Source organism: Bombyx mori, chromosome 18 (genome assembly GCF_030269925.1).
Source record: "Bombyx mori chromosome 18, ASM3026992v2".
NCBI lineage: Eukaryota > Metazoa > Arthropoda > Insecta > Lepidoptera > Bombycidae > Bombyx > Bombyx mori.
Window position 1 is genome coordinate 5923264 of NC_085124.1, and position 20009 is coordinate 5943272.

Genomic DNA, 20009 nt, shown 5'->3' on the forward strand with positions numbered 1-20009 from the left:
GATAGTAAGTAGCACTATGTTAGTGACATTTTTAAACTAATTAAATTAATTTTGCTTCTTTTTATCTGGAATAAGTCTAACCTAGAAGATGTTGTGTAGTATCTAGCGATGGGACTGTACCGGTGTTCAAATCCCGCAGGCAGGTATCAATTCTTCTGTTGAAATACGTACTTAACAAATTACTTCCGCGTGAAGGAATAAGATCGTAAAATAAAAATCAAAATTATACTTATCAATAAAATATAATTTGCATAATTGTTTAGTACTTACTTACTACTTACTTTAAAGTCGTCGTGGCCTAAAAGTTAAGACGTCCGGTGCATTCGTATCTCTACCGATGCAACGGTGTTCGAATACCGCTGGCGTGTACCAATTTTTTTAATGAAATACGTACTCAACAAATGTTCACGATTGACTTCCACAGTGAAGGAATAATATCGTGTAATAAAAATCAAACCCGCAAAATTATAATTTGCGTAATTACTGGTGGTAGGACCTCTTGTGAGTCCACATGGGTAGGTACCACCACCCTGCCTATTTCTGCCGTGAAGCAGTAATGCGTTTCGGTTTGAAGAGTGGGGCAGCCGTCGTAACTATACTGAGACTTTAAAACTTATATCTAAAGGTGGGTGGCGCATTTACGTCGTAGATGTCTATGGGCTCCAGTAACCACTTAACACCAGGTGGGCTCTGAGCACGTCCACCCATCTAACTAATAAAAAAAAAAAATACTAGTGGTAGGTCATCTTGTGATGATGGTGGCGGCCTCCCCCCGGTGAAGGTCAAGGGGCGACCTGAGGGGGTGAGGCCGCGCGGCGCGCTACCAGCACTCTAGCGCGCTGCCGTGGAGTGATTAGAGCGACCGGTCGACGGTGTATCGCGTCCCGACCCGGCAGGCTGGTTCTGGTCCAGCGGGGTATTCCGGGACACCAGCGGCACCGTCTGGGCGGCCCGACGGGCTGCCGTACCGAGACGGCCGACGTTTCAGAGCCTTCGATTCGCCTCGAAGGCTCCGTCGGCTGGGCGTCCTTGGGGTGAGCCGCGCCGTCTGGTTGTAGTGTTGACCGCGGTAGCCCCCCTACCTCATCCGGGTTCTGACCTCGGAGGGGATCGGACGTCGGGTGTAAGAGTGCAGGGGAGTCGTTTAGTGGGTGGGTCCTAAAATCCTTGGGCCCGCGGTCTGCTCACAACACCATGCAGATCGTTGAGTCTCACATACCCCGCGCGCCCCTTTTGCGCGGGGACCTCGTAGGAGGTTCGGCCCTCTACCCGAAAAAAAAAAAAAAAAAAAAAAAGGTCATCTTGTGATCCGGATTATTTCTGCAATGAAGCTGTATGTTCTTAAGGAACCGGTGCAGCAATTTTTACAGACTTTCTAGATGTTACCCCATTCCCATTACCAAATCCCAAAACTCTTCCTAGTTAGTAAAGCAGGTAAAAGAATACACAAGACACTTAATTGCATGTTCAAACTTAAAGAAACGTAAAATTATGTGAGTTGTTAGTGTTGTTACTAAAACAATTCATTACCTACACTTCGCGTTCCCGCCAAAAAGTCCGCAACGCAGATTACTGGATTAATGATTGGCCTTATTCATAAATAGTGTAAATCTGTATAAATGTTTATAAACGACTTCTCGTAGGTATTTGTTGAGTTTGAATTTGTTCAATTGTTATTGCCAAATAAATAGCGCGGGTTCACTAATAATACGTTATATCACGTTAATGATGCTTGCTTAAGTTATATCTGCTTTTCTTATCTTTATAAAATAAGTTTATCGTGTATTTATCGTGTTATATACATATGTAATAATATATTAAAATTTGATGAACCAAAATTAGCTGTAAGAGTGTTATTTTTCAAATATATTTCTGAACGAAATCTAGTAGCCAATGGTTGCGGTCTGTGAAGAACCAATCAGAGCGATAATACGGTCGCTTGATTTTAACGTTTTGAAAATTTGAAAACAAACGTCCCATGGCTGTATCTGTGTGACTTATTAATTTATAGCCAGTGTTTTCTAATATTTGAGTAAAATCGATAAAAAGAAGCGTTGCAGTGTTTTAATAGTGCAGAAGTTTTTCGTGTTTCTTAGGTTTAAAAATGATTACATTTACAGAAGACGTGAACAAGTTGTTGTAAGTTTTTTTAAGGTTTCCCACTACGTTTAACAAGAAATAAGTTTAATTATCAATCTGTTGAGTATGTTTGCGGTTGGCAAAAAGATTTTGATTTTGTACAAAGTTAATTCACATATCATCAAAGGTTAGGCGTAATCGGGCCTGATCAATAACGGATTTTTCTGTCATTTAAATTTTTATTCCAAAGCAATTTAAGATTCAATTCTGTCTTAGAAATCACATATGTTTCGTTAATGGATAAGAAGAAAAATACAAATTATCCCTCAACTACAATACGCACTGTTTATTTCTAAGCAGATCCACACATAATTGCCGATGACTTATTACTACTTAGAAATCCATGATTTTGAGCTATTGAGTTAATTAACGAATAATATTAAGAGTAGAAAACACCACGAAAACAATAGGAACTACAAAACCATCCTTCATTGGGTTTAAATATTAATTTTACAGCAATGAAGTCCTACAGGAGATTTCTAATAACATCCGTGAAATGATGGAAGAGCTCTGGTTAAACTGGTCCCATTTGGGTGTTGATGATAGCACCAAAATAAATAACATAACAAAACTCGTTCAAATCGAGAAAGAACTCCACCGAGATGTGATCTCAGAGACCAGACAAAAATTAAAAATCATGCAGGGACAAGTCGATAGTAAGTTACTCACAATTTATGTAGTAGGTACTTCACTATTAGCACTTACATGAACACTTCCCCTTTCACAAGTCTTGTTTTCACTTAGTGTCTGTTGTTTTGAATTGTTTTAAGCTTTACTGTTTTGTGTGCAAAATATTACATACAGTTCTTTCTCTAATTTACCAAAAGCTGATTGATTACAATGCTTGCTGCATTAAAACGTTACTTAATTAAACAAGAAGTAAGATATTTTCGATAAATCCAACAACCATTCCTTCCACTTAATAGAATTGTATATTAATAACATTATCTATATAAATACATTTTGGAAAATAGTATTGTGATATTTTTTTATGTGTTCAATATTTGGTAGCTCTATGAATTTTAGAAGTGAAATTTATCTTGAAAATATCTAGAAAGGAAAACCTCACAATAAAAAATTTAATCCCCATAGACTTATATAGAGAAGCTTTCAGTATTAGTCATCATAGATGGTGAAAGGTTGAGTCCTCTTCTGGGCAACAAACACAAGACTCATCTGTGATCATATTGCTTAATTGTAAAATACAACAAAAAATAATCAAATACTCTTTTCATTCTTGATAAAAGGTTATTCAATAAAATCAGTAGAACACCTAGATATCTAACAGCATTAATCATGGAATTATTTTAGTGATTCTTTAAGCAAGCTAAAAATTTAAAATCTATCACTTTGAATTTATAGTAGAATAAGCTTGTACTATATACTTTTAGTTGGTAAATTGCAAGCCTGTGCTCTGAACTAAGTTACATTAATGTCAAAACTATGAAATCATCTCAGAGTTTCAGTACCATAACATCAAACTCACCAATACAACAAACTTTGTGCTCAGCACCACACCATATAGTATTCAAACTATGAATAGTTTAATGTATAATCTGCTGTAGAAGTGTATTTGGATGAGTTTTTATTTTTTTTTATTGCTTAGATTTTTTTTTTTTTTTTTTATTGCCCTTGTAGGCAGACGAGCATATGGCCCACCTGATGGTGAGTGGTTAACGTCGCCCATGGACTTCAGCAATGCTAGGGGCAGAGCCAAGCCGCTGCCTACCACTTAAGCTTAGATGGGTGGACAAGCTCACATCCCACCTGCTGTTAAGTGGTTACTGGAGCCCATAGACATCTACAACATAAACAGCTGCCCCACCCTTCAAACCAAAACGCATTATTGCTTCACTGTAATAGGCAGGGTGGTGGTACCTACCCATGCGGACTCACCAGTGCGGGTCCTACCACCAGTAAAAAGAGTTTCATATCATTCTTTTTCACCAGTAAGTGTTGCAGGATTTCACTGATATCTACTGGAATAGACTTCTTCTTCCAGTGCCTCTTCAATCCTGAAGGTTGGCCGTTAGCTTTCTATATTCGTTTTTATCTGCAGCCAGCCGGAACAGCTGGTTATATAATAATATAACACTCAAAGCTAAAAATACTGATTGCATCAATATCATAATTGTTTGTATACTTAAATATAAAATTTTATTGTAGAACTTAAAGAGGAAACTGAAGAACTTAGCAGATGTTTATCAGTGGACATCACCATATTGGATTTCAAAGAGGAAATGATGCTCGTTGAATATAAGAGAGAGTTAGAGGAACAAATCTCTGGGTATGTTGATCACAGTACTAGTTTTTATTCCAATTTGCCTAGATAACATTTACTCATTCATTCAATTCAATAGTGTTCATAGTATTTGTAACTTAAATCAGAAATAGAAAGAATAACTTCAAATGCCATTTACATAAATATATATTTATAAAAAAATCTATGTTCCTATACAGTTATAGAGAACAAGTTGAACAACGTCGTATGAAGATGGAACGGCTTTTAGAATGGCAGAGAGACCTTGTAGACAAGCTGGGCGTTACCATCCATGAGCTTCAAGAAATACCACTCCCCTCTGAAGAAGAGCTTGATAGATTAAAGGATCATCTGGAGAAATTGCAAGCTGAAAGAGATAAGAGGGCAGAGATATTCTTAAATGTTCAAGTTGAGGTCAAAGATATTATGGGTAAGCTACATGATTTGAAGAAATTTATTGTAAATATCATGTTCATATGGATGAATGATTGGTGTGTATAATAAACTTGTTTTTTTTTATATTAGATCAACTTAATGTGAGCCTAACATTTTGTTTATAGTTTTTTAGATAATGAGAAAATATTGATGGTGAATGATATGTGTTTCTTTTATGAATTTCAGAAAAACTACAAATAAAGCCACATAATAAGTTTGAACATATTGTAACTTCATCTTTATCAGTGGATTTTAAAGTAACAGATCTAAACATGGATCGCCTCGCCAAACTTCAACAAGATTTGCAGGAGAAATTTGAGCAGACTAATAACAGGGTAAGTCCATCCCTCCATGCTTCACCGTCCCTCACTTTCAGTAATTCGATTAATAAAATAAAATAACTCAACACTATAAACTATATCAGCTATGAATAAAAAAAGTGTCTTATAATTTGCTAGTTATATTGTAATACATTTTACATTTGTAGTACATTTTAGTCTAAAATTGTAATGGCATGCTTTGAAAATTATTGTAATATAATAATTATAAAAATATCAACTTTAGTTTTTTATTACCATTGTGTTAAGTTAATAAGTAAAATAAACTCTGCATAAGCTTTAAAACTGTACATGAAACAAGTAACATGGTAGCATTTTATTACATTTTTAAATACTAGAATAGAATTTGGTCTTATTCTCTTCTTCTAAATGAGTCGTCTATTATCAAAGGTGGCAATCTGTGCATTTGGACAAAAAAATGTTATTGATATGTCAATACAGATTGATTTGAATATAATCGTCTCCTTCAAAGAATACGGTTTAAAACCTGCATTAAATAAAGGTTAATACTTAACCTGTTATTTATCTAAGATGTCGTTCAGAAGAGTTTTGTGACTGCCAATGGAATACCAAGTCAATAATTCGTTTTTCTGATTTACCAATAATTGTCCAAAAGTCACATTGCCGGCGTTGATAATAGTCGACTCAAATAATCTTTTAAATAAAGGTGCTGGAGCTTCGTGAAAAATTATCCAAGTTATGGGATTGTCTTGATGAAGATCAGATATACAGAGAGAACTTCCTTCATGCCCATCCTGGCTGTCACCCTCAGACTGAATCTGCTATCAAAGAGGAGATCAAGAGATGCGAACAAATCAAACGGCAGAAAATTCAGGTATTTTTTGTTGGACAGAAGCTGTTGGTATATCAGAATGTAAATAAATATTACAAAATTTAAAGGAACAATACTGATTTTGTTAAAGATGCTTATGTTTCATTAGTAAAGTTATATAAAGTAAAGATTCATAAATTTTTCAAATATAATTTTATTTTTAGAATTCATTATGGATTCAAAGTGTGTGCCAAGCCTCAGTTCGCAAACTATAGAAAACATCTGTCAAGGCTTTAATAAACAAGAATTCCACGTGACCACGACTGATCTGCAAAGAGTAACCTACTATTCGAAAACATTTTTATGTTAATAGAATATATTTTATGTTTAGGTGTTTGTGGCGAATGTACGTACGAAGATCAAGTTGATGTGGGACAATGTGATGTACTCGACCGATGAGCGTGAGGAGTTTGTGCATTACTACCAGGATATTTTCACTGAGGACACCCTCACTCTACACGAATTATATCTTGAAAAGATAACTAAATTTTACAATGAAAATAAGTGAGTTGTTTTTCCTGTGCTCCTTAATATCTGAAAGTGCTTTATTTATGTTTTTATGTTTTTTTTTTTATAAAAATAAATAAATATTTACTAACAATCATGCCACGTTAACTGGTCCCGTGGTAAGTTCGTAAAGAACTTGTGTTACAGGTACCAGATGACGGAAATAAATGTAAGATTTTTTATTATACTCATACACATATTTAATATACATCCATAACCCTGGAAAAGACATTTATATTTATCATACAAATATCTTCCCTTGGCGGGATTCGAACCCGCGACCCCCTTGTGTAGTGACCATGTCACTTACCACTACACCAGACGGCCGTTTATTAAGTATTGTATTACTTTCCCTCCTATCTGTCTGTCTTACTGCCTGTAATAATAAGAAAATCTAAATCATTACTCTCCCTGTAGAGACATAATCTAGATTAAATCATATTTTATTTTACAAGGAATATATTTGATTTGGTGCTGACACGCAAGAATCTGTGGCTGAAGATGACAGAATTAGAGGCGAGAGCTTCCGAGCCTGGCCGCTACCACAACCGGGGTGGACAACTGCTACGAGAAGAGAAAGAAAGAAAAGCTATTGCTAGCAATGTTAGTTAGCTTTTAATATTCCATCATATAATAGTTTGATTTTCGTTAGGATTAAGGGCTCTGTTACTTCACTACAACTCCTCGCTGTCTTAACTGTATTTTTTTTGTTACTTAATATCACACTAATATGTGAAATTGAAAATTTTCCTTACATACTCTGTTTAAAACACACTGCACGGTCTAATAGTCAAGACCTAAAGCTAAGGAGAAACCTTTAGGGTGGTCTGTAATATAGGTATTGCTGATATGTTTGTACCATATTAGTTCACATTAATCAATTTCAGTCAGAAACAATTTATAAAAGTGGTATAGTTATTGAACAGTATGCTATGAGGCATGTAAGTTGTATTTTAATAAAATTTATTAGTGGAATTATAGTAGACAGTAAGTAATTTTTATTATTTCGTTTTAGCTTCCCAAAATAGAAGCACAGTTAAGGGAATTGGTATCTGAGTACGAAGCCAAGACAGGATCTACCTTTACTGTTGATGGTAAACCCCTGTTGCAACTAATGGAAGACGAGTGGGAAGCTCGAAAGGCGGTAAGTGTTGTAACAAAACTTTAAATATATAAAAAAAATAATGTTTATGATTGTTTTTCCTTAGTCCTGTGTTGTATCTTTTGTTGACTTAATAGTTGCTGTTCGGAATCGCAAGAAAGTCATTAACAAATGAAATTTTAAAAGATAAATATCTGTTAACTAGCAATCTGCAGAAATCAGGCATGAACACTCAAAATGCCCATATCTGTAAATAAAATCAATAATAATTATTGTAAATACAATTTTATTGAAATCGTTCTGGTTCTGACATTCGTTACCTTAAAATGTCGTTCTGGAATACCACACGAGAGAATTGATTCTAGAGTTACGTTGGTTGATTGAACGTGGAGCGTATCCCTTTCCGGTCATCGTTCTTGTCGAACCCGTCGCTTGCGACGAAGGGGTCGACGAGTAAATTAACCCTCATACACAGCACAGTGAGTTTCTCGCCGGATCTTCTCAGTAGGTCGCGTTTCCGATCCGGTGGTAGATTCTGCGAAGCACGACTCTTGCTAGGGTTCGTGTTAGCAACGTCGTCAGGTTTGAGCCCCGTAGGCTCACCTACTAGTTAAATTACGTTGAAATTGCCTCTCAAGGCTCTCAGCTAGGTAGGAAAAAAAATAAAAACGTGTCCCTGTACAGGAGCGCCACAACAAGCTGTCGGCCCGCAAGCAGGCGCTGACGCCCACCACGCCGCTGCTGCGCTCGCTGGCCACGTCGCCGCTCGGCAAGCGGAACCGCACCGCCGCCGGCCTCGCGCACACCGCCGACAGAAACAAGTAACTATCACTCACCCACTCGAATACGTCATATCCGGTTTACACACCGCCGACAGTAACAAGTAACTGCCACTTACCCACTCGAATACGTCACATCCGGTTCAAGCGGTCATCGGAGCTCATAGACATCACTACGTGAATGTCACCGCCCGCCTTGACGCATGACTACATATCACTACAGGCTACAGCCAACCGTCAGCAATTACACACAGACGTCTTCTTTTGAGCCACGGCGCCTTCAAAATCATAATCACTGTCCACAATGCTATGGCAAGTTTCTTTCAACAAAAGAAAGTCCCTAGCAGTAGGCAGCAAGTTCATTTTTCCCCTGGAGATTGAATATGTGGGTTTACTCGATATAATTAACGTTAATCTTACATGAAAACGCCCTAGAATTTGCTTTTATTAGTCAATAGAACAACCCCATGTGTCAGTCAATATATTGCACCTTTAGAATTGAAGTGGCTTAACTAAAAATTTGAAGAAAATACGTATTATACTTTGAATTACTTATAATGTATTCTATTAGTTTATAAAGTTAAAAATAAAAGTACACTTTTCGCACACCTCACGCATATCTTAAACCTTAAGGTGTGCGCTTTAAGGCTTAAAGTATTAAAATCAAAACTGAATATTTTTTTATATATTTTTTATTGCTTAGATGGGTGGACAAGCTCACAGCCCAATTGGTATTAAGTGGTTACTGGAGCCCATAGACATCTGCAACGTAAATGCGCCACCCACCTTGAGATATAAGTTCTAAGGTCTTAGTATAGTTGCAACGGCTGCCCCACCCTTCAAACAAAAACGCATTACTGCTTCACGGCAGAAATAGGCGGGGCGGTGGTACCTACCCGTGCGGACTCACAAGAGGTCCTACCAACAATAATTACAAATCTTCAATAATATTTTTGGCGTTTACCAAAAAACAAGAATTTTGGTTTAAGTCACTTCGATTGTAAAGGTGCGATATAACAAACACCATTTAAAGTAGACTGAGTGAGTAGACACTGACAGTAAACAGTTCTTTCGAATAACGTATAGGCCTCCGACGAAGAGGCAGCTCATCACGGGCAGCGCCACGAAAGCGGTCACCACGTTCACCAACAACCTGTCTGCCTTCAAAAGATCTGCTATTACAACTGTCAAGAGGTAAGCGATGATAATCTGTGCCTTATATATTTTTTTTTAACTTAAGAAAAAGTTTTTATTTTTTATTAATGTTTTAATTTGAGTCTATCATTGAACCTTTACAGTAGTAGTGTTATTAGGTGTTTTTTTTTTTTTTAAACTTAAGCAAGCCTTTAAATTCTTTTATTAATGTTTTAATTTGATTCTATCATTGAACCCAGGCAGTACTAGTGTCATTAGGTGTTTATTTTTTATTTTTTTTGGACATTTTACTAGTCGTAGACTACGTTAGCTGTCACTCCGCCCTCACTACTGGGTCGAGTGTCGTGGGTTCGATTCGGGCAAACGTTCTTGCTACGAACATATTTAAATGTATATACTGTTGATCTTGTGACTTCGCACCGTAGGTACCACAAGCCTGTCCCTATCGCTCAGCAATTATGTGTTTGAAGGGTCAAAGCAGCTAGACCTTGTAATTGCGACCATTTGAAGTCGTCGTGGCCTAAAGGATAAGACACCCGGTGCATTCGTGTCTAGCGAAGCACCGGTGTTCGAATCCCGCTGGCGGGTACCATTTTTTCTAATGAAATACGTACTTACGAAATGTTTACGATCGACTTCCACTAGTGAAGGAATAACATTGTGTCATAAAAATGAAACCCGCAAAATTATAATTTGCGTAATTACTGGTGGTAGGACATCTTGTGAGTCCGCGCGGGTAGGTACCACCGCGCTGCCTATTTCGGCCGTGAAGCAGTAATGCGTTTCGGTTTGAAGGGTGGGGTAGCCGTTGTAGATATCTATGGGCTCCGGTAACCACTTAACACCAGGTAGGCAGTGAGCTCGTCTACCCATCTAAGTAATAAAAAATATTATATATATAAAAAAGTTAAGTATATATTATGTACTTTTTTTTATTGCCTTGATGTGTGGACGAGCTCACATCCCACCTGGTGTTAAGTGGTTACTGGAACTCATAGACATCTACAACGTAAATGCGCCACACACCTTGAACGGATTACTGCTTCACGGCAGAAATAGGCGGGGTGGTGGTACCTACCCGTGCGGACTCGCAAGAGGTCCTACCACCGATAAAAGTTAAGTATATATGTACATAAATGTCTATGATTCCGATAGGACAGGGAATCTTTTTTTGGGCTCAAATGACCGCGTGTGCCTTGTCCCCGATTATTTGTTTATTTTCGCAATCAATACCACGGTCCGGACAATCTAAAACTGAACACTTTCTAAAGCTGATAATATTAGTCGTTAATTGATTCAAACTTTTATCAATTCACTAGTGCAAACTGGAACACATATTACATTAAATTATGTAATTTATCTGAATAATTTTGTTTCCTTCCGTTGTATAATATATAAATATATACATACATTTTGCACGTATTCAATAAACAGAAATCTATATCTATACTAATATATAAATCTACAGTGGTTTTTACGGATGTTCCGTTATAACTACTGAACCATGCATCCGATTGACTTGAAACTTGGTGTCCATGTAGAAAATACATGTACTTAATATTAATCTATCCAAGGTTAATATTTATGTGAGTGTTGGACTCTACACCAGTTGCGGGGGCGTTAATGACGAGAATCTTTGTGGGGGTGAGAAATAATAATGTTAATTTTAAATGCCCAGCGAAGCAGACGGGTACAACGATAATAGATAAATTTACACCTGTCGACCGGCCTAGTTTATTTACTAATATGTAAAATTAGATGATGGCACAATTTGATAAATATGTATAAAGGCGAAATTCTCATTCTAAAATATTTGCAAAAAGCGTTTTTATTGCTTTCGCCTTAGAGCTCATAGCCAGTTCGCTTCGTGTTAAACGGTGACTGCAACACATCCTCAGTCACGAAGTAGAAGACTCAGTTGTATAAGATCATCTCATCTTTCAAACCGGAACGTATGATGATTTCGAAGCAAAATTACGGTACCTTCGCGAGCGGTCTCGCCACGCGCCCTCAACTAATCGCGCGTTGCATAAGTGCGCAGCTATTCATAACAGTTATATATGTATATATTTGATCATAATAATCTCGTTGCTTATAACGCGTAACAGTAATTACGGCTTATAAACTAATAAGGGAAAATGAAAAAAGTATAAATGTGGAAATTCTTTTACGGTTGTTAATGTTGTTACAACGAATGTTCAAAGACTTAAGGTTTTGAAATCTTTCGGGCGTCACATGTTATACTTTCATGGTATTGTACTAAAGTAGATCTTTCCTAAAGTACTAACAACAACTTGGGTGGTTATGTTAAACTGCTTCATGTCAGCCGAACCCTAACTTCAGTACTTGTTTAGGCAAACCAATCTAAATTAGTCATAAGTCTACCACAATTGAAGTTTTGGCTTCATGTCTCAGTGTTGGCGGCGCATTTACTCCATCCGAATCCACTAACCTTAGCCAGTTGGGTTATGTTCCAAAATTCATTTATCGATTTTTTTATATTTTACAATAATTAGTAACTTTACGAAAGGGGATTCAGGTGTTTCATGTTTGTGACGTAATATTTCTTTTTTTTTTGTGAGACCGAAGAATTTGTTGTTCATAAATTCTCAATTAATGATTCTAAATGAATCGAATCATAAATTAAGGTTTTAAATTTTTTCTTTTTTTAAATGATTCGTTTCCGCTCGGTATCAGTATGCGCTAGTACGGTCTGGGCCAATTGCATTGATGGTCAGTGCTTACACATTTCTGTTAAAATTCAATAAACAATAATCAATTTATTACTGGTGGTAGGACCTCTTGTGACTCCGCGCGGGTGGGTACCACTACTCTGCCTATTTCTGCCGTGAAGCAGTAATGCGTTTCGGTTTGAAGGGTGGGGCAGCCGTTGTAACTATACTTGAGACCTTAGAACTTATATCTCAAGGTGGGTGGCGCATTTACTTTGTAGATATCTATGGGCTCCAGTAACGACTTAACACCAGGTGGGCTGTGAGCTCGTCCACCCATCTAAGCAATAAAAAAAAAACTTCGGTTACATTCAATCATTTTCGATTTTCCATAGATTCTTATTATTACGTATTTATTGTTAGTTATGATATTTTTCATTCCTTCTTTGTAATTTCAGTGCACGTTTGTGACTTAACACAGTACAGCAAAATACGGTTATAAATTACATCATTATAACTAAGGCAAGTTTTATTGACAGGTATAAAATGAAAAAAATAAATGATCGTACTAAGTAAATTATATTTCGTAATGTAGAGGGAATGAGAAATATTGTACTTGTAACACTTATGTATAGTAATTACGATGTTACATAATATTGTTTTAAAAGTAGGCTCACAAATTGCATTAAGTAGTTTTTGTTGTCGATTAAAATGAGCGTGCATTTTACCAATTAGCGTTTTATTGTGTTCTATTTTGATTGCTGTACTTAGTGAATTACTAGTATTGCTTTTTGATGTGTAATAGAAGCTGACAGTAATACAAATTTTTAAACACAATTAGACTTTAGAGTTTGATTCAAGCTCGGTTACAGCGAATCTCATATTATATAGTAACATATATTTTATCAACAAGCTTTTTTTTTGCATAAGAAATTGAACTCCCAATTCGCGTGAAACATACTAATTACAGTGTAGTCAAAAATGTGTTATAGTCTTCCTTTTCTTCTTTGACCTTACCCTGCTATTTGGGGTCGCCGCATTATTTTTTATTTTATTTATTTATTTTTATTCCATGGGTGAACGAGTTCATAGCCCTCCTGGTGTTAAGTGGTTACGTGAGCCCATGGACATCTACAACGTAAATGCCGCCACCCACCTTGAGATATGAGTTCTAAGGTCTCAGTATAGTTGCAACGGCTGCCCCACGACACGATGTTATTCCTTCACCGATCTCCTCTTTCTATTCCGACCTATCATACACCGACACTGCATTCACAACCTTCTCACGCATATCTTCTTTTATACAGTCGATCAATCTTCCTAAGACCCTCTTTCCTAAAATTTGTCACACTGAGTTTATAAATAAGATCGTGGAAGGATGTTTCATCAGGTAATCAGGTGATTAATGTTTGTATGTATAGATGCTAGAATGGCAATTTTTATTCAAAAATGTGAATAATAATAAATTCTTAACAATTGTAATAATACAAGCCATCACATTTAAAGTTTCGCTGTATGTCTCTTATGTTTGATTGGTTAATGTTTTTTTTAAGTTTGGATGGTCTAACTTCAGAGACGACGTCAGTGGTCAACCAATCGTTAGGTACTTTCTCGTTCATCGTTTTTCTCGTGATTAGAGGTCGTAGCAGATTGTGAGCAAACATCTACTTGTTTTTCTAATCTGCGTGGAATGCCTTCCATATGTTTATGAAAATTTTTGCATTAGGTCCATTTTCCAGTAATTTGTTGGTTTTTTTGTAATGCAAATAAAATACCCGAGGATGGTGCTACGGTGGTGATAACTCCCGAATTTTGTGTATAAAACTAAAAAGATTTCTTATAACAACAATTAGATTTTGTTTTGTTTTTTATTATATAACAAATTAAAAATTTATTGGTATATGCCTATTTGAATGCAGAATATATATATGTATATATCTGTAAACAACCATTTCTTCATCTCATTCTGGCTTGAAATCGTAATTTTTATTAGCACACAGTTTTCACAATCACAATTGAACAGTTTTCACTTTTAGAATTACACCCACAATTCATATTCAGAACTATCATAAATTGAAAAAGCTATGGTTGTCATGAAAATTAGTTTAGAATTATTATTAATTTATAACAATTTCGTAATAACTGATAAAAAATACTAGTAAATTAAGATTTTTTAATTATTACCACCTTATAATTATCACGATAATTATCAAGTGTTGTTTTTAGTGATTGTTGAGTGACTAATATCTGCTAACCTTGATTATTTATTCATAAATATTGATCGCAGGCGTATCAGTGGTCGTTTGGCGGCCAGAGCGGTAGTCGAGGGTAAGGGTGACCATGCCAAGAGGAAGCTCGACTATGGAAACGAAGGGAAGAAAACACCTAAAGTCAACGGCAGTATTTTAAAACATAAGCGTACCGTAAGTATATTCTAAATATTATACATGCATCTTTTCATTGTTTTTATTTCGCCTGACCTTACTTTAAAGTGATCGTAGGGAGTTTTGTGAGCCTGCTCGACTAGGTACTATTTTTAGATTTAGTCTCAAAGCAGTTGATCTTGAGTTGTTAGGTCTCCTCCGGAGGCGCTCGGGTAGCTGTTAGCAAATCCCACCCCTCCTGGCTGAACCTTTGCTCGCCCACCTGTCCAGGTGAAACTGGAAAGGCCTCCAGGTCACCCCTAATCCTTCAATCATAAAAAAAGCTTCAGTGAATTAGTTCAATCCGTTTTAGTTTAGTCACAATTTTATTGGAAGTATATTCTTAATTAAAATTTTTGCCATACAAACCATGGGTTAACCATAAGAGGCAAATAGTTAAGTTTTTACGGCCTATTTATCATATAACATTTAAATATCAAATTGAATTGTAGTTAATTTTCTCCCCATTTAGTGTTGAATACGGTAAAATTTGTCCTTGACATTTCCATTTGACTGCATCTTGAGTTCGTGTTCAAAGATTTTATGTAGAAGGCCGTGATACATTACCTGAATTTGAATTAATAAAACAACCTTAATTCGTTACCTAATTGTCACTTAAAAAATCAGCCTAAAGTCTTATTTTAACTAGATTCATGTTAATTTTAATTCAACATGTCTAATCAGTTAGCGCCATCTAAGCAGAAATTGAATATCTTTTTTTGTCAAATTAATATACGCGTCCCATAATAAATGGCGTTTTAATTATTAAGTAGCTTTTGCCCGCGACTCCGTTCGCGTGGAATAGTTACTTAGACAAAACGCTAAATTTTACCCCCACTTCATTTACGTAGAAAGTGCAAACATTTTTGAATTATAGAATATTAAGGAGCTATCTAAACCCCTATTTTAAAACATTCTTTATTGGTGCTCCACTTGTATTGGTCTTACCGTGATGTTATATAGCATATAGCCTTCCTCAATAAATGGGCTATCTAACACTGAAATAATTTTTCAAATCGGACCAGTAGCTTAGATTAACGCGTTCAAACAAACAAACTCTTCAGCTTCATAATATTAGTATAGATGTACAGTATTTCAACGAATAAAAGTAAATGCATGCATTCAATATAATAAAATATGCTTGTGTATAATACACCTTTTCCCTATTTTAAATTCATTGACAATCGCTTTTAAAGACTAGTTGCGTGTCGGTGTTGCACTCACTGTTTTTTATTTCTTTTTTTTTATGGACCAGATCGGTTTAATGTTACAACAATAAAAAAAAAAAAATTCCAGTCTCATGGCAAGCGCCGGAGCAGCAGCCGCAAGTCAATGAACGCGACGCGCTCAACTGAAGACGAACGAATTTCGAACAAAGACCCGCTAATGGAGACCACGCTTCTAACCACTTACACTGATTTCAAGGTAAACTATATATCTAAAAAAAAAAACGCAAACTGCTTGCTCCTAATTCATAGCCAAGCATTTTGATATCTATACATATAAATAAAATTGGAGTGTCTGTTTGTAATATTGAAATAACCGCTTTTTACTACATGCATATGAATATATATACGGTACATACACCAAAATATTTTTTTTTACAATTTTTGTCTGTCTGTCTGTCTGTTTGTTCCGGCTATTCTCTGGAACGGCTGGACCGATTTTGATGAGACTTTCACTAATAGGTAGCTGATAATATAAGGAGTAACTTAGGCTACTTTTTTTTACATCCGCAGTTATTGCCGTACCGTGCGCAACATGGCCGGCTTCGCCTATCAATCAATCAATAATAAAGTTTAATGTTTCCGAAGCGAAGTGAGGGCGGGTCGCTAGTAATAAATATAAATAAATAGTATAATTATTTAGAACAATAAAATATTTATGTAATACAGTGTGGTTGCGGTTACTCACGCTCAGCTGACCCATAGCAATGTCGTTTACATTGTCAATAGCATATATGGAGGTTGCATTTGTACAGCTGGTCTTGTCTGCCGGATACTAAACGAATTATATTTGCATTATAATTGAATACAAGTCCCGAACTATTGAATACCGTCTGCTCCGTTTGAAAAGTATGTCTATGATAGTAATGTCTTAAATAAAACATTTCATATTTAATCATACGTACGATCCGTGATAATGTTAATCGAAATCTGTAAAGCAGTGGCCTATACATTTTGTTAGTATTGGAATAGTAACAATATTGTGGTATAAGACGCGGTATAATGCACGGAAAATTCATTGGTCAGAATGTGATACATTTGAATATCGATAATTGTGATTAAAATCTAAGATTAAGGGGTACTTTTGTTTGTTTTTTCTCAAGTAGGTTCCCGATCTAAGTGGTGTTACCGGAAAATATAAGCATAACAGCATCAATGCCTCCACTCATTTTGAGGCAATGAGTTATCAAGACACAAATATAACGCAATAGCTGTTACCCGCGGCTTCTCCGCGTGTTTAAGGGAAAGTGTTAATTAATTTTTCTAAAGATAATAAAACAATTTCCCGTGGTAATGAGATGTTTTTTCGGGGTGAAAGCTACCCCATGTAATTCCCCTGACTGAATATATCATCATAATTTAAAAAAAATCATGTCTATCCGTTGCTTCATTTCGACATGAAAAAAGAACAAAAAAATACACTTTCACATTTTTAATATTAGTTATACATTATAACATCTGTCTTACTCTTCAAACTGGGATACATGATCGCTTTGTGACAGAAAATGTTACTGATGACACCAGTAATTATGCTATTAATTTATAAGCTCTTTTGAACTGATTCAGTTCAATTTAATCGTCGAAGTCTTTCGTTTTTTTGTGCGTTCATGAAGTTGCTCGTCCAATTTAGATTTTTACTTGAGATTAGACTATACAATTTCCTTACAATACAATTTATCAAATTTTTTTTGTCAAGCTGATATCTTAGGTACTTTTTGTTTTGATCAATAGGTATATCTCACTTTTTAACGATAATCAAGCCACGACTGTCACACTGACAGACACTAATGGTTTTTTTTTAATAATAATTTATGCATTTTCATTTCAGGACGGTATAAACGAACGTCAGATCAGTCGCAGTTCGATGGCCAATCCTAAACCGCAGGAAGGCCTCGTGCTGCCCACGATTATTTGTTCAAAGATCGAAGAGAACTCTCCGGTCACGCCAAAAAAAACTCCGAGGACGAAAACGCCACTGACCCCTAAAATAGGCAAAGAGAATATACAGCACATAATGGCGGTCACGCCCAAGAATAATCTATTGTACACACCCACGCGACTAACGCGGTCGGCTCTTAAACTGAACAATGACGGTTTCGCGACGCCCCGGGCTCCATTGAGCGCAACTAAAGTAAACCTACAGCGGCAGAACACGGTGACGGGAATGTCATTGAAAACCACCCCGAACAACGTCAGCCGATCTAAATCTCACTCGCATTTGGTCAGAGTTAAGAATCTACCGCCCCTCATCTGAGGGAACTTGTGTAAAAATTTATAGGATATATTTTGACTATTTTCATTGCTTTCATTGCTCACGTTGGGAATGATGACGAAATTCCGAAACTACCCTCAATTCAGTATGGTAAGATATGTAATCGATACGAAAAAGTTACTGCCCACTTAAATTCAAATTCAATTAAATTTGTAAAAAAATTTTTTCAAGAGCCATCATCGTACTTACTGTTATCCGAGTACTATTAAAAAAATTGTGATATCATTCCCATTCCATGTGATTTAACACAAAAAGAGGATTAAGTTGAAATATAAACTATAGATATTGCTTTACCTGATGTATGCAAGTATAAATCTATTTAATTAATAATAAAGCTAATGATTTTTTCATGTCTTAACTGTAAATTTTATGAGTTTTCTTTGCGGAAACTAAGTTTTTATTTTTTATTTAATACAATTTGGACATTTTCATTATAGTTTACTTGACATTCATAGATGAGAATTTTTTTTTTGTTGGATATGTTTGGATTTCTTGTTGTACATTTGAATCTCCGTAATATCGTTTGTTTTTGAGTGAGTTTTTAATATCTAATTTTATTAGTTTTATGCGGTTGTCATATTATTTAGAAATTTATTGATATAATGTGTGGAATAATGAAGGATATTTTTAGTTGACGAATTTGGAGATTTGGTTTATTGGCGTTGTTCATAGTAAAAATATAATAACACGAGTATAAATTTTATTTTCTTTAAAATTCCGCTAAGTAAAGGAAAGCAACAAACAGATATTTTGAATGAATGAAACTGAATGTAGGTACCGACAAAATTCACTTTAGCAATCGGGCAGCTCTAAAATATCACTAAAAGAAGTATGTACTTAATTTTTTTTAATCAGTATTTGAATATAATTAATAATATTGCAACTCGAAACTTGACATACTAATATTTACATTTTATTCTCTATAATTTAATTAGGATAATGTACAATTTAATATAATGATGTAAATTATGGCTGTAATATATTACATACTTTAATTAGATTCGTTTTATTTCGAAGCCCTCTAGAGTTTATTGAAAACATTTTGAAACTATTAGATATAAAGATATGTCGATATTTTTCGATTTCGATGTTGGTGGCAGGGGAAGAAGGTTTAGAAGAGCTGTGGATCACGACAGACACGATATAGACTTGTTTTGGAATCGTAATGAAACTGAGGATTTGTTTGGAATTCGGGAAATAGGCAGCTTAATGTAAGTTACTACGTTTTATTGTTGACCTGCATCTTGTATAAACGTATTTAAGGGGTTTCTGAGGGAGCCATTCTCAAAACAAAGATCGTAGAACTGGTACGACATGAAAACAAGTCGCCCCAAAGAAAGTCAATTGATCCAATGTCGCTAGGAATATCAAATACTCTGGAATATATTGGTACAAAAAGACGTTTTCATTAAGTATCTAAGTCAGCCGTTCTGACCGCGTTAATTTTAGAATAAATTAAATTAATATTAGTAGTTGAACTTGAAAAGTGGCGGTTTGTTGTTATATCGCAGTTTCATCAAAGGCAAATATAACTTCTATGTCATTATGTTTATATATATATATTTTATTGCTTAGATGGGTGGACGAGCTCACAGCCCACCTGGTGTTAAGTGGTTACTGGAGCCCATAGACATCTACAACGTAAACGCGCCACCCACCTCGAGATATAAGTTCTAAGGTCTCAGTACAGTTACAACGGCTACCCCACCCTTCGAACCGAAACGCATTACTGCTTCACGGCGGAAATAGGCAGGGTGGTGGTACCTACCCGTGCGGACTCTCAAGAGGTCCTACCACCAGTGATAAACCAAATCAAATCGTGTGAGTTTTAGGTTCCGTAGTTTTTGTGATGACCGAATAAAATACAAA

General features: G+C 35.8%; 1 protein-coding gene across 1 annotated transcript; it reads left to right on the forward strand.

Moving 5' to 3' along the window:
• The first annotated feature begins 1913 nt into the window (after positions 1-1913).
• LOC101742261 (protein regulator of cytokinesis 1) lies at positions 1914-19135 on the forward strand. The gene is made up of 14 exons (XM_004928165.4): positions 1914-2139; positions 2596-2795; positions 4306-4426; positions 4600-4829; positions 5021-5169; positions 5840-6007; positions 6336-6508; positions 6967-7114; positions 7527-7655; positions 8298-8434; positions 9479-9586; positions 14507-14642; positions 15939-16067; positions 17697-19135. The coding sequence occupies exons 1-14, from the start codon at positions 2105-2107 to the stop codon at positions 18120-18122; spliced, it is 2289 nt and encodes a 762-aa protein (XP_004928222.1). The 5' UTR covers positions 1914-2104; the 3' UTR covers positions 18123-19135.
• Positions 19136-20009: the final 874 nt, after the last annotated feature.

Bases quoted from the DNA above. Each gene is read 5' to 3' on its own strand.
- LOC101742261 (XM_004928165.4), top strand. From the start codon at position 2,105: ATGATTACATTTACAGAAGACGTGAACAAGTTGTT. The intron at 6,008-6,335 runs GTATTTTTTGTT...TTTTATGTTTAG, and splicing joins TCAAACGGCAGAAAATTCAG to GTGTTTGTGGCGAATGTACG. The intron at 6,509-6,966 runs GTGAGTTGTTTT...TTATTTTACAAG, and splicing joins AAATTTTACAATGAAAATAA to GAATATATTTGATTTGGTGC.